Source organism: Oncorhynchus gorbuscha, linkage group LG07, assembly GCF_021184085.1.
Source record: "Oncorhynchus gorbuscha isolate QuinsamMale2020 ecotype Even-year linkage group LG07, OgorEven_v1.0, whole genome shotgun sequence".
Lineage (NCBI taxonomy): Eukaryota > Metazoa > Chordata > Actinopteri > Salmoniformes > Salmonidae > Oncorhynchus > Oncorhynchus gorbuscha.
The window spans coordinates 73,885,856-73,906,281 of NC_060179.1; the positions used below are offsets into that span (position 1 = coordinate 73,885,856).

At 47.1% G+C, this 20,426-nt stretch overlaps 1 protein-coding gene across 1 annotated transcript in view; it reads left to right on the forward strand.

Moving 5' to 3' along the window:
* LOC124039043 (inactive heparanase-2-like) overlaps nucleotides 1–18,017 on the forward strand; it is a 120,593-nt gene extending 102,576 nt beyond the window's left edge. The window contains exon 11 of the mRNA XM_046354923.1: nucleotides 17,774–18,017. Coding sequence (XP_046210879.1) covers nucleotides 17,774–17,936 — 163 coding nt within the window. The 3' untranslated portion in view covers nucleotides 17,937–18,017. The remainder of the gene's footprint in view (nucleotides 1–17,773) is intronic.
* The last annotated feature ends 2,409 nt before the right edge of the window (nucleotides 18,018–20,426 follow it).

Consider the following 20,426-nt stretch of genomic DNA (forward strand, 5'->3'; position numbering starts at 1 on the left):
CTCCACACATTAACAAGTCCAATAGGTCAAATGAAAGATAAACATCTTGTTAAGGGCTTGTAAGTAAGCATTTCAAGGTAAGGTCTGCACTTGATTGTGACAAATACAATTAGATTTTATTTGGTTAAAAAAATATAGAGGTTCTGAGCTTTGACCAAGCTGGGAGCAATATTTAGATGTTGACCCGTCATTCATATTTTGTACAATAGGCCCTATACAGTATATATTTTTCTTTGTACAATAGGCCCTATACGGTATATATTTTTCTTTGTACAATAGGCCCTATAAGGTATATATTTTTCTGTGTACAATAGGCCCTATACGGTATATATTTTTCTTTGTACAATAGGCCCTATACGGTATATATTTTTCTTAGTGTCACGCCTTGGTCTTAGTATTTTGTGTTTTCTTTAATTATTTGATCAGGCCAGGGTGTGAAATGGGTTCATGTTATATTGTATGTTCGTATTGGGGTTTGTAGTATTTGGGATCGCGGCTGATTAGGGGTGTTGTATAGGCTTGGCTGCCTGAGGCGGTTCTCAATCAGAGTCAGGTGATTCTCGTTGTCTCTGATTGGGAACCGTATTTAGGTAGCCTGGTTTCGCTTTGTATTTCGTGGGTGATTGTTCCTGTCTCTGTGTAGTTTCACCAGATAGGCTGTAATTAGGTTTCACGTTCCGTTTGTTGTTTTGTATTTTGTATCGTTATTTCATGTGCCACTACGCTGCATTTCGGTCCGACTCTCTTTTGACAAACGAAGAACGCCGTTACAAATAGGCCCCATACTGTATATATTTCTAGTTGTATAATAGGCCCCATACTGTATATATTTCTAGTTGTATAATAGGCCCCATACTGTATATATTTCTAGTTGTATAATAGGCCCCATACTGTATATATTTCTAGTTGTATAATAGGCCCCATACTGTATATATTTCTAGTTGTGCAATAGGCCCCATACTGTATATATTTCTAGTTGTATAATAGGCCCCATACTGTATATATTTCTAGTTGTATAATAGGCCCCATACTGTATATATTTCTAGTTGTATAATAGGCCCCATACTGTATATATTTCTAGTTGTATAATAGGCCCCATACTGTATATATTTCTAGTTGTATAATAGGCCCCATACTGTATATATTTCTAGTTGTATAATAGGCCCCATACTGTATATATTTCTAGTTGTATAATAGGCCCCATACTGTATATATTTCTAGTTGTATAATAGGCCCCATACTGTATATATTTCTAGTTGTATAATAGGCCCCATACTGTATATATTTCTAGTTGTACAATAGGCCCCATACTGTATATATTTCTAGTTGTATAATAGGCCCCATACTGTATATATTTCTAGTTGTATAATAGGCCCCATACTGTATATATTTCTAGTTGTACAATAGGCCCCATACTGTATATATTTCTAGTTGTATAATAGGCCCCATACTGTATATATTTTTAGTTGTGCAATAGGCCCCATACTGTATATATTTTTATTTGTGCAATAGGCCCTATACGGTATATATTTGTATTTGTATAGTAGGCCCCATACTGTATATATTTTTCTTTGTGCAATAGGCCCTATACGGTATATATTTTTATTATAAACTTTTTATTCAAATTAGAAAACATTATCGAGGACCAGACCTCGGCGTCTTAATATGTAGTTGCACACACATGCACGCACGCATACACACCGTGACCCACTGACCTGGCAATTCCAACATACAGGAGAGAGCCAGAGAGACCTAGGTTACCATAACACAGCTGTCCCTCTAGCTAACCTCTCTGATGGGAAACAGGGTGGGGGGATTGTCCTTTAATAGGGAAGATTGGAAGATAGGATTTGGGATCTCTGTCAGGGAAACATGCATCTCTACTGAAGCATTTTTGGTTCCACTGTAAATAAACCACATCTTTAAGGGTTGCCCATATAATTATTATTATAAACATTTTAGAATTGTCATTGTTGGACATAAAAGACTATAAAAACCTAGTCAGCTACAAGGGATTTTCCCAAGTATTCCCACGCATAATAGATTGTATACAAATGTAAGCAAGATTTGAAATGAATGTGTTTTAGTCAAATATTATATCTGTTTGGGTTACTTGAAGTCAATTTGCAGTCTACAAATGATTTGTAATTATGTCTCTGCCCCCCGACCATCCGCTCAAGAAACAAATCGTCCCGCTGCTGAATCTAGTTGATAATCCCTGCTCTACAGTATAGTGGATGGTAAAAAGACTTGAGGGTATTTTTAGCCAGGTTATAAAGATTGATATTTGATTATTTCCAAGAAAAATATTAGAAGGTCTCAAAAGGTAGAATTGTTCTTCAAATGGTGGGATTTTTGACAGGCTATAGTATTTCTACAGAGGGAATATGCTATGATGTTTACCATTGGATGTATTTATAGTAGGAGCAAATGTTCATGAGAGGGAAGCAGTCATGACGTACACACACACACAGCAAAGAGACATCAAACATCAAACATCCAAACCTCCATGGTTGAGAATTGGCAATAGAATCCGATTAGCACAATAAGTTTGTCCTTGTTTATTGAAATTGAAAAGTGAACTGTGTGGGCCGTGATAAGAAACATATGCTGGTACCAAAGGCCTTCCTAGAGGGGATGGTTCTGGTCTGGATCTGATTCTGGTCTGATCTGGTCTGCACCCCCAGAGCCCTCTGGGAAGATTAGCTGTTCTACCAGTACCAGTAGCCCTGCACAGCCCTACACTCCATCCACCCCGTTCCTCTGTCTTCTACCTCACTGTTACCATTCCATACCAGTAGCCCTGCACAGCCCTACACTCCATCCACCCCGTTCCCCTGTCTTCTACCTCACTGTTACCATTCCATACCAGTAGCCCTGCACAGCCCTACACTCCATCCACCCCTTTTCCCTGTCTTCTACCTCACTGTTACCATTCTATACCAGTAGCCCTGCACAGCCCTACACTCCATCCACCCCGTTCCCCTGTCTTCTACCTCACTGTTACCATTCCATACCAGTAGCCCTGCACAGCCCTACACTCCACCCACCCCGTTCCCCTGTCTTCTACCTCACATTCCATACCAGTTACCATTCCATACCTCAGTACCATTCCATACCAGTAGCCCTGCACAGCCCTACACTCCACCCACCCCGTTCCCCTGTCTTCTACCTCACTGTTACCATTCCATACCAGTAGCCCTGCACAGCCCTACACTCCATCCACCCCGTTCCTCTGTCTTCTACCTCACTGTTACCATTCCATACCAGTAGCCCTGCACAGCCCTACACTCCATCCACCCCGTTCCCCTGTCTTCTACCTCACTGTTACCATTCCATACCAGTAGCCCTGCACAGCCCTACACTCCACCCACCCCGTTCTTCTGTCTTCTACCTCACTGTTACCATTCCATACCAGTAGCCCTGCACAGCCCTACACTCCACCCACCCCGTTCCCCTGTCTTCTACCTCACTGTTACCATTCCATACCAGTAGCCCTGCACAGCTCTACACTCCATCCACCCCGTTCCCCTGTCTTCTACCTCACTGTTACCATTCCATACCAGTAGCCCTGCACAGCCCTACACTCCATCCACCCCGTTCCCCTGTCTTCTACCTCACTGTTACCATTCCATACCAGTAGCCCTGCACAGCCCTACACTCCACCCACCCCGTTCCCCTGTCTTCTACCTCACTGTTACCATTCCATACCAGTAGCCCTGCACAGCCCTACACTCCATCCACCCCGTTCCTCTGTCTTCTACCTCACTGTTACCATTCCATACCAGTAGCCCTGCACAGCCCTACACTCCATCCACCCCGTTCCCCTGTCTTCTACCTCACTGTTACCATTCCATACCAGTAGCCCTGCACAGCCCTACACTCCACCCACCCCGTTCTTCTGTCTTCTACCTCACTGTTACCATTCCATACCAGTAGCCCTGCACAGCCCTACACTCCACCCACCCCGTTCCCCTGTCTTCTACCTCACTGTTACCATTCCATACCAGTAGCCCTGCACAGCTCTACACTCCATCCACCCCGTTCCCCTGTCTTCTACCTCACTGTTACCATTCCATACCAGTAGCCCTGCACAGCCCTACACTCCATCCACCCCGTTCCCCTGTCTTCTACCTCACTGTTACCATTCCATACCAGTAGCCCTGCACAGCCCTACACTCCATCCACCCCGTTCCCCTGTCTTCTACCTCACTGTTACCATTCCATACCAGTAGCCCTGCACAGCCCTACACTCCATCCACCCCAGTTCCACCCACCCCCCTGTCTTCTACCTCACTGTTACCATTCCATACCAGTAGCCCTGCACAGCCCTACACTCCATCCACCCCGTTCCCCTGTCTTCTACCTCACTGTTACCATTCCATACCAGTAGCCCTGCACAGCCCTACACTCCATCCACCCCGTTCCCCTGTCTTCTACCTCACTGTTACCATTCCATACCAGTAGCCCTGCACAGCCCTACACTCCACCCACCCCGTTCTTCTGTCTTCTACCTCACTGTTACCATTCCATACCAGTAGCCCTGCTGCCCTCCCTCCATTCACCCATTTTATCTTGCTCCTTTCTCTCTCTCCTTTCCTGACATCTCTACACATCCATCCTTCTTTTATTCTCTCCTCTCCTTGTCTCCCCCTGTTTTCCAGGCAGTAAACCCCCCAGTCCTTTTCACTAACTCTGCTGCAATCGTTTCCCCACATTGCTCTCTCCTTCCCCTCCTATCTGCCTGTCTGTCTGGCAGTAATCCATCCCTCTCTTGACCTCTCCAGCCTAAACTCAGCCTGTTATTCAGACACAAGGCTGATCCTGCAATAACGGCCTAATGAGTGTGCGTGTGTGCACGTTCACATGGGTGTACGGACCTGTGTGTGTGCATGTGTTTCTGTGTGCGCTGTAATAACAGGTTAATGATGAGGATGTGTTAGTGGTGTTACAAGGGATTATAGTGGTTGTTAATATAACCGTAAGCAACGGAGGGGAATGCCGGCTCTGTTCTCGACTCCAACTGGTGGTCTTACTGCTTTCACTCAGCATAGGTAGAGCACTGGGGACTTTTATTATTGTTTGAGCAACTCCAGATGTCTATAAATGTGACTACAATGCAACAGCCAGCCCTGTACATGTATACGCAGGTCAGGCCACAGGAAATGGATGTAGGTCTTAGTTTGTTTAACGGCTTTGCATTCTCAAATTTAACATGTTGGTCATTTAGCAGAGACTCGCAGTCTCAATAAATCTGGTCAATCAGCAAATGAGGTACTCTCTAATTCTTCTTTCCACTTTGGAGCCGATGGTCTCAATCAGGTCATTATCATAGTATAATTCCATCCTCCTTTCTTATTTTGTATGACTTTATTTAGACCGTATGAAACAGGAAAGGTGGCCACAGGGTTGAAACCCCGGACGTATCGGGGTCTGGTGTGTGCTCATCGCCAGCAGTGATACCACTCAACTATATATGTGTATGAACAATTAAATGTTAGGTAAGGTTATACTAACTCCCGGGGCTAATCAAGAAGTGTAATGGAATATCATACTGTTCCTGGTAGGACTGTATCTACAGGGTTTAATGCATCCTGGTAAATATAGCTGTTTCGCAAAACAACTCACATTTTGTATGGAATATGGAAGAATTGTTGTCAAGTTATATTGCAGTGAATTCACAGGGGAGCCCAAACTGGACTTGAATAAGGGTCTCTGTGATTGTTACTATAGTCCAGGGGTCTTCAACCTTTATTGCCCAGGGACCCCCTCCCAGGCAAACCGGCGACCTCCATCCTCCTTCATGTTATGTCTTGTCTTATTATCATGCGAATGGTAATGGCAAGGAGAAGTAATCAACATTTTTAAATTGACAGATTTGGTAGATAGTTTTTCATTATTTTGTCCTTCCCACATTATAATTGGAAGAAGAAGTGTGAACTCTAATGTAGCCTATTAGCTAGAAAAGGTAACTCCAAACACATTTTTGCTAAGCACCGAGCAGTTAAACAAAGGTTAACCATGTGTATGCAAAAATTTATGTCCATGTCAAGAAAGCTTACCAGCAGCCTGTAGCACATGCCGCACTGATAGCCTATTCGAGGATGGTTACACTTGGTCTGCGGTTGTGAGGCCCGGTTGGACTTACTGCCGAATTCTTTATAAAGAAGTTGGAGGCGGCTTATGGTAGAATAATGAACATTAAATTATCTGTCAACAGCTCTGGTGAACATTCCTGCAGTCAGTTGCCAATTGCACGCCCCCTCCAAACGTAAGACATCTGTGGCATTGTGTTGGGTGACAAAACTGCACATTTTAGAGTGGCCTTTTATTGTCCCAAGCACAAGGTGCACCTGTGTAATGATCATACAGTTGAATCACCTTTTTGATTTGCCACACCTGTCAGGTGTATGGATTATATTGGCAAAAGAGAAGTGTTCACTAACAGGGATGTAAACCAATTTGTGCACGACATTTGAGAGAAATAAGCTTTTTGTGCGTATGGAACATTTCTGGGATCTTTTATTTAAGCTCATTAAACATGGGACCAACACTTTACATGTTGTGCTTATTTTTTATTCTGTATACATTCCTGCAGACTCTCTGCAACCATCCGTTGAATACCATGCTGTAATCTAACAGTGTTGGAGTGAAAGTTAGGTGAAACTTGTTGACTTGAAGGGTCACACACACACACACACACACACACACACACACACACACACACACACACACACACACACACACACACACACACACACACACACACACACACACACACACACACACACACACACACACACACACACACACACACACACACACACACACACACACACACACACACACACACACACACACACACACACAGAGAGAGAGAGATATATACATCTGTAGCCAGGAGCTGCTGAAGGAACAGAATATGGAAGTGTCATTTAATTTACATTATATAAAAAGGATATTTAGACTTTTCCCCTATTTTCTTTCTTTCTGTCTCCTTCTACTCACCCTTCCTGTCTCTCTCCTGCTCTCTGTTTTTCTCTCTTCATCTCTGTTTCTCTCTTTCCACTTCCCTGCTCCCCAGTGCTTTGAACTGGCTAACATAAATCCTGTGAGAGGCGTTAGTGAAGATCAACATTGTGGTTCTGAAGCCTGCTGTTTTACACACATTAGCACCCCAAGCCGAGACAGAGAGAGAGTTCACCCTACAGCTCCTTGTATTTTCAAAAGAAAGCCAAGTTGGAGGTGTGGGTTGATAGTTAGGTGTTGCCTGAACCATATATACAGTACAAGTCAAAAGTTTGGACACACCTACACATTTGGTAGCATTGCCTTTAAATAGTTTAACTTGGGTCAAACAAATCAAATCAAATGTATTTATATAGCCCTTCGTACATCAACTGATATCTCAAAGTGCTGTACAGAAACCCAGCCTAAAATCCCAAACAGCAAGCAATGCAGGTGTAGAAGCACTGTGGCTAGGAAAAACTCCCTAGAAAGGCCAAAACCTAGGAAGAAACCTAGAGAGGAACCAGGCTATGAGGGGTGGCCAGTCCTCTTCTGGCTGTGCCGGGTGGAGATTATAAACCTAGAGAGGAACCAGGCTATGAGGGGTGGCCAGTCCTCTTCTGGCTGTGCCGGGTGGAGATTATAAACCTAGAGAGGAACCAGGCTATGAGGGGTGGCCAGTCCTCTTCTGGCTGTGCCGGGTGGAGATTATAAACCTAGAGAGGAACCAGGCTATGAGGGGTGGCCAGTCCTCTTCTGGCTGTGCCGGGTGGAGATTATAAACCTAGAGAGGAACCAGGCTATGAGGGGTGGCCAGTCCTCTTCTGGCTGTGCCGGGTGGAGATTATAAACCTAGAGAGGAACCAGGCTATGAGGGGTGGCCGGTCCTCTTCTGGCTGTGCCGGGTAGAGATTATAAACCTAGAGAGGAACCAGGCTATGAGGGGTGGCCAGTCCTCTTCTGGCTGTGCCGGGTGGAGATTATAAACCTAGAGAGGAACCAGGATATGAGGGGTGGCCAGTCCTCTTCTGGCTGTGCCGGGTGGAGAGGAACCAGGCTATGAGGGGTGGCCAGTCCTCTTCTGGCTGTGCCGGGTGGAGAGGAACCAGGCTATGAGGGGTGGCCAGTCCTCTTCTGGCTGTGCCGGGTGGAGAGGAACCAGGCTATGAGGGGTGGCCAGTCCTCTTCTGGCTGTGCCGGGTGGAGATTATAAACCTAGAGAGGAACCAGGATATGAGGGGTGGCCAGTCCTCTTCTGGCTGTGCCGGGTGGAGAGGAACCAGGCTATGAGGGGTGGCCAGTCCTCTTCTGGCTGTGCCGGGTGGGAGGAACCATTGAGGGGTGGCCAGTCCTCTTCTGGCTGTGCCGGGTGGAGAGGAACCAGGCTATGTGGGGTGGCCAGTCCTCTTCTGGCTGTGCCGGGTGGAGATTATAAACCTAGAGAGGAACCAGGCTATGAGGGGTGGCCAGTCCTCTTCTGGCTGTGCCGGGTGGAGATTATAAACCTAGAGAGGAACCAGGCTATGAGGGGTGGCCAGTCCTCTTCTGGCTGTGCCGGGTGGAGAGGAACCAGGCTATGTGGGGTGGCCAGTCCTCTTCTGGCTGTGCCGGGTGGAGATTATAAACCTAGAGAGGAACCAGGCTATGAGGGGTGGCCAGTCCTCTTCTGGCTGTGCCGGGTGGAGAGGAACCAGGCTATGAGGGGTGGCCAGTCCTCTTCTGGCTGTGCCGGGTGGAGAGGAACCAGGCTATGAGGGGTGGCCGGTCCTCTTCTGGCTGTGCCGGGTGGAGATTATAAACCTAGAGAGGAACCAGGCTATGTGGGGTGGAGATTATAAACCTAGAGAGGAACCAGGCTATGAGGGGTGGCCAGTCCTCTTCTGGCTGTGCCGGGTGGAGAGGAACCAGGCTATGAGGGGTGGCCAGTCCTCTTCTGGCTGTGCCGGTGGAGATTATTTATTTATTTTTCCATTATTTTACCAGGTAAGTTGACTGAGAACAAGTTCTCATTTGCAGCAACGACCTGGGGAATAGTTACAGGGGAGAGGAGGGGGATGAATGAGCCAATTGTAAACAGGGCAGTACCATTGGGATATTTTTTGTACACAGGGCAGTACCATTGGGATATTTTTTTAGACCAGAGGAAAGAGTGCCTCCTACTGGCCCTCCAACACCACTTCCAGCAGCATCTGGTCTCCCATCCAGGAACTGACCAGGACCCATCCAGGAACTGACCAGAAGCAAGCCAGCAGTGGTATGCAGGGTGGTATGCTGCTGGCATTATAACAGAACATGGCCAAGATGTTCAAATGTTCATAAATGACCAGCATGGTCAAATAATAATAATCAAAGGCAGAACAGTTGAAACTGGAGCAGCAGCACGGCCAGGGGACAGCAAGGAGTCATCATGCCTTGTAGTCCTGAGGCATGGTCCTAGGGCTCAGGTCCTCAGAGAGAGAGAAAGAAAGAGAGAAGGAGAGAATTAGAGAGAGCATACTTAAATTCACACAGTACACCGGATAAGACAGGAGAAGTACTCCAGATATAACAAACTGACCCTAGCCCCCCGACACATAAACTACTGCAGCATAAATACTGGAGGCTGAGACAGGAGGGGTCAGGAGACACTGTGACCTCATCCGATGATACCCCCGGACAGGGCCAAACAGGGAGGATATAACCCCACCCACTTTGCCAAAGCACAGCACCCACACCACTATAGGGATATCTTCAACCGCCAACTTACCATCCTGAGACAAGGCAGAGTATAGCCCACAAAGATCTCCGCCACAGCACAACCCAAGGGGGGGGGAGCCAACCCAGACAGGAAGATCACATCAGTGACTCAACCCACTCAAGTGACGCACCCCTCCTAGGGACGGCATGAAAGAGCACCAGTAAGCCAGTGACTCGGCCCCTGTAGTAGGGTTAGATGCAGAGAATCCCAGTGGAAAGAGGGGAACCGGCCAGGCAGAGACAGCAAGCTCGCTTCGCTTAGTCTTCCACAAGCGTCCCACAATAAGTTGGGTGAATTTTGGCCCGTTCCTCCTGACAGTCAGGTTTGTAGGCCTCTACAACAAATTGTCTATGGGATTCAGGTCAGGGCTTTGTGATGGCCTCTCCAATACCTTGACTTTGTTGTCCATATGCCATTGTGCCACAACTTTGGAAGTATGCTTAGAGTCATTGTCCATTTGGAAGACACATTTGCAACCAAGCTTTAACTTCCTGACTGATGTCTGGAGATGTTGCTTCAATATTTCCACATACGTTTCTGTCCTCATGATGCCATCTATTTTGAGAAGTGCAACAGGCTCTCCTGCAGCAAGGCACCCCCACAACATGATGCTGCCACCGCCGTGCTTCACGGTTGGGAAGGTGCTCTTCGGCTTGCAAGCCTCCTCCTTTTTCCTCCAAGCACAACAATGGTCATTATGGCCAAACAGTTATATTATTGTTTCATCAGACCAGAGGACATTTCTCCAAAAAGTATGATCATTGTCCCCATGTGCAGTTGCAAACCATAGTCTAGCTTTTTTATGGAGGTTTTGGAGCAGTGGCTTCTTCCTTGCTGAGCGGCCTTTCAGGTTATGTCGATATCGGACTCGTTTTACTGTGGATATGCGTTGATACTTTTGAACCTGATTCCTCCAGCATCTTTACAATTTCCATGGCTGTTGTTCTGTGATTGATTTGTATGTCAACTTCTGACCTACTGGAATTGTGATACAGTGATTATAAGTGAAATAATAATATTGTTGGAAAAAGTACTTTTGTCATGCACAAAGTAGATGTCCTAACCGACTTGCCAAAACTATAGTTTGTTCACAAGAAAATTGTGAGTGGTTGAAAAACGAGTTATACTGACTCCAACCTAAGTGTATGTAAACTTCCTACTTCAACTGTATGCTGAGCAATTGTTTGCAGCTTTTTCTTCACTCAGCGGCACCACTCATCCCAAACCATCTCAATTAGGTTGAGGTTTAGGGGATTGGGGAGGCCAGGTCATCTGATGCAGCACTCCATCACTCTCCTTCTGGGTCAAATAACCCTTACACAGCTTGGAGGTGTGTTTTGAGTCATTGTCCTTGTTGAAAGACAAATGATCGTCCCGCTAAGCGCAAACCAGATGGAATGGCATATCTCTGCAGAATGATGTTGTAGCCATGCTGGTTAAGTGTGCCTTGAATTCTAAATAAATCACAGACAGTGTCACCAGCAAAACACCTCCACACCACCACACCTCCTCCTCCATGCTTCACGGTGTTAACCACACGTACGGAGATCATCCGAGCCAGTTTCATCATAGCGCTTGATAGTTTTTACAACTGCACTTGAAGAAACTTCCAAAGGACTTTACATTTTCAGGATTGACTGACCTTTGTGTCTTAAAGTAATGATGGACTGTCATTTCTCTTTGCTTATTTGAGCTGTTCTTACCAAAATATGAACTTGAACTATTACCGAACAGGGCTATCTTCTGTATACCACCCCTACCTTGTCACAACACAATTGACTGGTTCAAACGCATTAAGAAGGAAATAAATTAACTTTTAAAATCAAAGAAAATGTTATTAGTCACATGCGCCGAATACAAAAGGTGTAGACCTTACAGTGAAATGCTTACTTACGAGCCCCTCAACAAAAATACAGTTAAAAAATATGGATAAGAATAAGAAATAAAAGTAACAAGTAATTAAAGAGCAGCAGTACAATAACAATAGCGAGACTATATACAGAGGGGTACCATTACAGAGTCATTGTGCACCGGTTAGTTGAGGTAAAACGTATATGCAGGTAGAGTTATTAAAGTGACTATGCATATACGATAAACAGAGAGTAGCAGCGGTGTAAAAGAGGGGGGGGGGTAATGCAAATAGTCTGGGTAGCCATTTGGTTAGATGTTCAGAAGTCTTATGGCTTGGGGGTAGAAGCTGTTCAGAAGCGTTTTGGACTTTTTAGGGCCTTCCTCTGGCACCGCCTGGTATAGAGGTCCTGAATGGCAGGAAACTTGGCCCCAGTGATGTACTGGGCCGTTCGCACCACCCTCTGTACTGCCTTGAGGTCGGAGGCCGAGCAGTTGCCATACCAGGCAGTGATGCAACCAGTCAGGATGCTCTCGATGGTGCAGCTGTAGAACCTTTTGAGGATCTGAGGACCCATGCCAAGTCTATTCAGTCTCCTGAAAGGGAGTAGGTTTTGTTGTGCCCTCTTCATCACTGTCTTGATGTGCTTGAACCATGTTAGTTTGTTGGTGATGTGGACACCAAGGAACTTGAAGCTCTCAACCTGCTCCACTGCAGCCCCGCCGATGAGAATGGGGGCGTGCTCGGTCCTCTTTTTCCTGTAGTCCACAATCATCTCCTTTGTCTTGATCACGTTGAGGGAGAGGTTGTTATCCTGGCATCACACTGCCAGGTCTCTGACCTCCTCCCTATAGGCTGTCTCGTCATTGTCGGTGATCATGACACTACCACTGTTGTGTCATCGGCAAACCTAATGATGGTGTTGGAGTCGTGCCTGGCCGTGCAGTCATGAGTGAACAGGGAATACAGGAGGGGACTGACCTCGCTCCCCTGAGGGGCCCGTGTTGAGGATCAGCGTGGCGGATGTGTTGTTATCTACCCTTACCACCTGGGGGCGGCCCGTCGGGAAGTCCAGGATCCAGTTGCAGAGGGAGGAGTTTAGTCCCAGGGTCCTTAGCTTATTGATGAGCTTTGAGGGCACTATGGTGTTGAACCCTGAACTGTAGTCAATGAATATCATTCTGACTGTAAGTCGCTTTGGATAAAAGCGTCTGCTAAATGGCATATATTATTATTATTATTATTCTCACATAGGTATTCCTTTTGTCCATTTGGGAAAAGGGCAGTGTGGAGTGCAATAGAGATTGGATCATCTGTGGATCTGTTGGGCGGTTGCAGTTTGGAGTGAGTCTAGGGCTTCTGGGATAATGGTGTTGATGTGAGCCATGCCCAGCCTTTCATATCACTTCATGGCTACAAACGTGAGTGCTACGAGTTGGTAGTCATTTAGGCAGGCTACCTTAGTGTTTTTGGGCACAGGCACTATGGTGGTCGGCTTAAAACATGTTGTTATTACAGACGCGGACAGGGAGAGGATGAAAATGTCAGTGAAGACACTTGCCAGTTGGTTAGCGCATGCTCGCAGTACACGTCCTGGTAATCTGTCTGGCCCTGCATCCTTGTGAATGTTAACCTGTTTAAAGGTCTTACTCACGTCGACTGCGGAGAGCGTGATCACACTGTCGTCCAGAATAGCTGGTGCTCTCTTGCATGTTTCAGTGTTATTTGCCTCGAAGCGAGCACATAAGTCATTTAGCTCATCTGGAGGCTAGTGTCACTGGGCAGCTCTTGGCTGCGCTTCCCTTTGTAGTGTGTAGTGGTTTGCAAGCCTTGCCACATCTGACGATGTCAGAGCCGGTGTAGTGCGATTTGATCTTAGTCCTGTATTGATGATTTGCCTGTTTGATGGTCCCTTGGAGGGCATAGTGGGATTTCTTCTAAGCTTCCGGGTTAGAGTCCCGCTCCTTGAAAGCGGAAGCTTTAGACTTTAGCTCAATGCGGATGTTGGATAAAATCCATTGCTCCTTGATCGGGTATGTATAAATGGTCACTGTGGGGATGACGTCATCGATGCACTTATTGATGAAGCCAATGACTGATGTGGTGTACTCCTAAATGCCATCGGAAAATCCGTAACATATTCCCGTCTGTGCTAGCAAAACAGTCCTGGAGCTTAGCATCTTAGCCCCTTGTCTTACCATGGAGAATAAGAACACCTCCTCCCAGCTGCCCACTGCACTGAAGATAGGAAACACTGTCACCACCGATAAATCCACTATAATTGCGAATTTCAATAAGCATTTTTCAACGACTGGCCATGCTTTCCACCTGGCTACCCCTGTCAACAGCACTGCACCCACCACAGCAACTCGCTCAAGCCTTCCCCATTCCTCCTTCTCCCAAATTCAGTCAGCTGATGTTCTGAAAGTGCTGCAAAATCTGGACCCCTACAAATCAGCCGGGCTAGACAATCTGGAACCTTTCTTTCTAAAATGATCTGCCGAAATTGTTGCCACCCATATTACTAGCCTGTTCAACCTCTCTTTCGTGTCATCTGAGATTCCCAAAGATTGGAAAGCAGCTGCGGTCATCCCCCTCTTCAAAGCGGGGGACACTCTTGACCCAAACTGCTACAGACCTATATCTATCCTACCCTGCCTTTCTAAGGTCTTCGAAAGCCAAGTCAACAAACAGATTACTGATCATTTAGAATCCCATCATACCTTCTCCGCTATGTAATCTGGTTTCAGAGCTGGTCATGGGTGTACCTCAGCCACGCTCAACGTCCTAAACGATATTTTAACCGCCATCGATAAGAAACAATACTGTGCAGCCGTATTCATTGACCTGGCCAAGGCTTTCGACTTTGTCAATCACCACATCCTCATCAGCAGACTCGATATCCTTGGTTTCTCAAATGATTGCCTCGCCTGGTTCACCAACTACTTCTCTAATAGATTTCAGTGTGTCAAATCGGAGGGCCTGTTGTCCGGGCCTCTGGCAGTCTCTATGGGGGTGCCACAGGGTTCAATTCTTGGACCGACTCTCTTCTCTGTATATATCAATGATGTCGCTCTTGCTGCTGGTGAGTCTCTGATCCACCTCTACGCAGACGACACCATTCTGTATATTTCTGGCCCGACTTTGGACACTGTGTTAACAACCCTCCAGGCGAGCTTCAATGCCATACAACTCTCCTTCCGTGGCCTCCAATTGCTCTTGAATACAAGTAAAACTAAATGCATGCTTTTCAACCGATCGCTGCCTGCACCTGCCCGCCCGTCCAGCATCACAGTTCTGACTGGTTAGACTGTAAACTCTCCTTCCAGACTCACTTCAAACATCACCAATCCAAAGTTAAATCTAGAATTGGCTTCCTATTTCGCAACAAAGCATCCTTCACTCATGCTGCCAAACATACCCTTGTAAAACTGACCATCCTACCAATCCTTGACTTCGGCGATGTCATTTACAAAATAGCCTCCAATACCCTACTCAATAAATTGGATGCAGTCTATCACAGTGCCATCCATTTTGTCACCAAAGCCCCATATACTACACACCACTGTGACCTGTACGCTCTTGTTGGCTGGCCCTTGCTTCATACTCATCGCCAAACCCACTGGCTCCAGGTCATCTACAAGACCCTGCTAGGTAAAGTCCCCCCTTATCTCAGCTCGCTGATCACCATAGCAGTACACGCCTGTAGCAAGCGCTCCAGCAGGTGTATCTCTCTGGTCACCCCCAAAACCAATTCTTCCTTTTGCCGCCTCTCCTTCCAGTTCTCTGCTGCCAATGACTGTAACGATCTACAAAAATCTCTGAAACTGGAAACACTTATCTCCCTCACTAACTTTAAGCACCAGCTGTCAGAGCAGCTCACAGATTACTGCACATAGCCCATCTATAATTTAGCCCAAACAACTATCTCTTTATCTACTGTATTTATTTATTTAGCCTGTACCTCCCTTATTTCACCTCACTTGCGCACATTGTATATAGACTTATTTTTCTACTATATTATTGACTGTACGTTTGTTTTACTCCACGTGTAACTTTGCGTTGTTGTTTGTGTCGAACTGCTTTGCTTTATCTTGGCCAGGTCGCAATTGTAAATGAGAACTTGTTCTTAACTTGCCTACCTGGTTAAATAAAGGTGAAATATATATATATATATATTTTCCCAGACGCCGATGTTCTATACCACCAGTACATCGAATAACCAGCTGTATGTTGATAGTGTCTTCGTTCAGCCACGACTCCGTGAAGCATAAGATATTACAGTTTTGAATGTAATTTTCCGTGTAGGTCATCGATTTTATTCTCATAAAGATTGCACGTTTGCTGACAGAATGGAGTGAAGTGGGCGTTTATTCAATGGCCTACGAATTCTCAGAAGGCAGCCCGCTGGCCCCTTTTTCTCCGCCTCCTCTTCACGCAAATCATGGGGATCTGGGCTTGTTCCCAAGATAGTAGTATATCATTCGCGTCGGGCTCGTCAGACTCGATAAAGGAAAACAAGGATTCTGGCAGTCCGTGGTGAGTAATCGCAGTCCTGATGACCAGAAGTTATTTTCGGTCATAAGAGACGTCAATATTATGTACAAAATAAGTTTAAAAAACAAGTTACAAACAACGCAAGTAAACGAACAAACAAACAGAATCGGTTGGAGACACGTAAAACATCAGCCTTCTTCTTCTCACACCTGTTAATTGACATGCATTCCAGGCGACTACCTCATGAAGCTGGTTGAGAGAATGTCAAGAGTGTGCAAAGCTGTCATCAAGTCAAAGCGTGGCTACTTTGAAGAAATAATTTGAACACTTTTGGCTACAGCATGATTCCATATGTGTATCTCATAGTTTTTTGGCTACAACATGATTCCATATGTGTTATCTCATAGTTTTGATGTTTTCACTACTATTCTACAATGTTGAAAATAGTACAAATACAGAAAAACCCTGTCAGGCGTGTGCGTACTCGTGGTGAAGTCAGGTGCAGGAGAGCAGAGCATTGTGAACAGGAGCACACTTTATTACGGCAGGAGAAAGATTACAGACGGACGCAGCTGCGTAAAAAACCTCCAGCCAACAAGGCAAAGTGTATAGCGGGCACAAACAGTCACAGAACATGAATGTTTAACAATTCATACAGGCTTCGTGAAACAACAAACACATAGCCTAGTGCGTACAACACACAACACACAAACAATATCACACGAAGACATGAGGGGGAACAGAGGAATAAATACATGTAGTGTGATTGGGGAATGTAAACCAGGTGTGAATGGAACAAGACAAAACAAATGGATAATCGAAGAATGGAGCGGCGATGGCTAGAAAGCCGGTGACGTTGACCGCCGAGCGCCGCCAGAACAAGGAGAGGGGCCGACTTCGGTGGAAGTCGTGACACCCTTGAATGAATAGGTGTGTCCAAGTATTTGACTGGTCCTGTATATATGTCTCTCACTCTTGCTTTTTACCCCTGAGAAATTGTTACAAAATTGCCCTTTAATCTTTATAACCGTGTTAATCGTTTGCTATTTCGCTGCGTTTAACTTTGTTTTGGCATGGACGTTGAAACATTGCATTGGATTCATTAGCGTTCACGTTCAGTTAGCTAGTGTACTGCTGACTTTCTACAGGCCTCCACTCACAGACGACGGGACAGGAAAATGTCTATTGGAATCTGTCAGTCTCATAAAAATACAGAAGAATTTTGGTTGTGTTATTTCGTAGGGCTATTTATTTTAGGATATCCAGTGTAATCCCCACTTCCAAAGGGTTGAGTCAGACAGGCAGACTTTAATGAGTTGGTGATCAGTTCCTTGTCAGTTAGTTGTATTAGACTAGGAATCCACCCATGATAGTGCAGATCAATTCATGATTTGCCTGGAATTGAGAGAAAATAAACCACAACCTAGCCACTCTTCCATCTAGTTAAGAGGGATCACATCTGTCACAAAACTGCCCGTCAGGACGGTGCCATTATGTAACTTTACCTCCCCCTAGTGTTCAGAAGACTGTACATGCAGCCTCAGAAGGACTGCTGCTCCACCACTCCAGCTTTTCTCCCACACTTCCCTCTCTCACCCTCTCTCAACTATCCTTCTCCTCTCTTGTATCTTTCAATCCACTCTCTTCATCTCTCCAACTCCACTCTCTCCTGTCTCCCCCAGGTCAGTCCAGTTGAACGGAGAAAAGTTGTTGATGGTGGACAACGAGACGTTCCCGGAATTGAAGCCTCAGACGCTGCGGGCAGGGAGGACGATAGCCATGCCCCCTATGACCATCGGCTTCTATGTCATCAAGAACATCAACGCTTATGCCTGCCGCAGATAATCCTCAGCATACTCCTCCTCACCCTTTACCCCTTATCCTTCACCTCCACACTCCTTACCCCTCACCCTCACCCTTCACCCCCATACTCCTCACCACTCACCCTTCAGCCCTCACCCCAACTCCTTACCACTCACCCCTCACCCCCACACTCCTTACCACTCACCCCTCACCGCCACACTCCTCACCACTCACCCCTCACACCCACACTCCTCACCCTCACCCTTCAGCCCTCACCCCAACTCCTTACCCCTCACTCTCACCCTTCAGCCCTCACCCCAACTCCTTACCCCTCACCCTCACCCTTCAGCCCTCACCCCAACTCCTTACCCCTCACCCTCACCCTTCACCCCCATACTCCTCACCACTCGCCCCTCACCGCCACACTCCTCACCACTCAACCTTCAGCCCTCACCCCACACTCCTCACCCTAACCCTTCAGCCCTCACCCCAACTCCTTACCACTCACCCCTCACCCCCACACTCCTTACCACTCACCCCTCACTGCCACACTCCTCACCACTCAACCTTCAGCCCTCACCCCCACACTCCTCACCCTCACCCTTCAGCCCTCACCCCAACTCCTTACCACTCACCCCTCACCCCCACACTCCTTACCACTCACCCCTCACCCCCACACTCCTCACCACTCACCCTTCAGCCCTCACCCCAACTCCTTACCACTCACCCCTCACCCCCACACTCCTTACCACTCACCCCTCACCCCCACACTCCTTACCACTCACCCCTCACCGCCACACTCCTCACCACTCAACCTTCAGCCCCACACTCCTTACCACTCACCCCTCACCCCCACACTCCTCACCACTCACCCCTCACCCCCACACTCCTTACCACTCACCCCTCACCCCCACACTCCTTACCACTCACCCCTCACCCCCACACTCCTTACCACTCACCCCTCACCCCCACACTCCTTACCACTCACCCCTCACCGCCACACTCCTCACCACTCAACCTTCAGCCCTCACCCCCACACTCCTCACCCTCACCCTTCAGCCCTCACCCCAACTCCTTACCACTCACCCCTCACGCCCACACTCCTTACCACTCACCCTTCAGCCCTCACCCCAACTCCTTACCACTCACCCCTCACCCCCACACTCCTCACCACTCACCCCTCACCCCCACACTCCTCACCACTCACCCCTCACCGCCACACTCCTCACCACTCAACCTTCAGCCCTCACCCCCACACTCCTCACCCTCACCCTTCAGCCCTCACCCCAACTCCTTACCACTCACCCCTCACCCCCACACTCCTTACCACTCACCCTTCAGCCCTCACCCCAACTCCTTACCACTCACCCCTCACCCCCACACTCCTCACCAATCACCCTTCAGCCCTCACCCCAACTCCTTACTACTCACCCCTCACCCCCACACTCCTCACCCTTCACCCCTCACCCCCACACTCCTTACCCTCACCCTTCACCATTTACCTCCACACTCCAGACTCCTCACCCTTTCCCCCCTACACTCCTCACCTCACACCCTAGTCATCACCCCTAACCCCCTCCTTCTCACCCCTCATTCTTTTGGTTCTTTATCACTAGTCCCTAGTCCCTGGTCTGACTCAGAAAGGCTTGCCCTTTGTCCCAGACAAGGGTTGCACTGAATACCTTTCAATAGCTCTTTACACCGTCTCCCCATGTGCTACAAGACGGACAGGGATGATTCTACTATTGGGATTTTGTATCGTTTTGTAAAAAGGTTATTGAGTTTTGTTATGACAGAACTGCTATTTCAGAAGGTTGTATCATCCTCCATGTCCATCTAGAATTGTTTTCCATGTCTTTGATCATAAGATCCACTAACAGACACTCAGATTTCTATCTGCCAACAACTCTTATTGTTTCCCCTGCAAAATCCTCTCAACTCTTATTGTTTCCCCTGCAAAATCCTCTCAACTCTTTGTTGTTGATACTCTGAAGCTCCTGGCAGACGGAGAGACAGAAAGAAGAGAAAACCTGAAGAAAACAAAACCAGTCAACCCCAGGATGTGTGTCAGCCCCAGCAGCCATGTCTGCTGTCTGACTGAATCATCACTGGGTGTGGTGTGGTGTGATATGGTGTGGTGTGGTATGGTGAGGTATGGTGTGGTAGGGTGAGGTATGGTGTGGTATGGTGTGGTATGGTGAGGTATGGTGTGGTGTAGTATGGTATGGTGTAGTGTGGTGTGGTATAGTGTGGTGTGGTGTGGTATGGTGTGGTATGGTGTGGTATGGTGTGGTATGGTGAGGTGTGGTGTGGTATGGTAGGGTGAGGTATGGTGTGGTATGGTGAGGTATGGTGTGGTAGGTTGAGGTGTGGTGTGGTATGGTAGGGTGAGGTATGGTGTGGTAGGGTGAGGTATGGTGTGGTATGGTGTGGTATGGTGTGGTATGGTGAGGTATGGTGTGGTATGGTGAGGTATGGTGTGGTATGGTATGGTAGGGTGTGGTGTGATATGGTATAGTGTGGTAGGGTGAG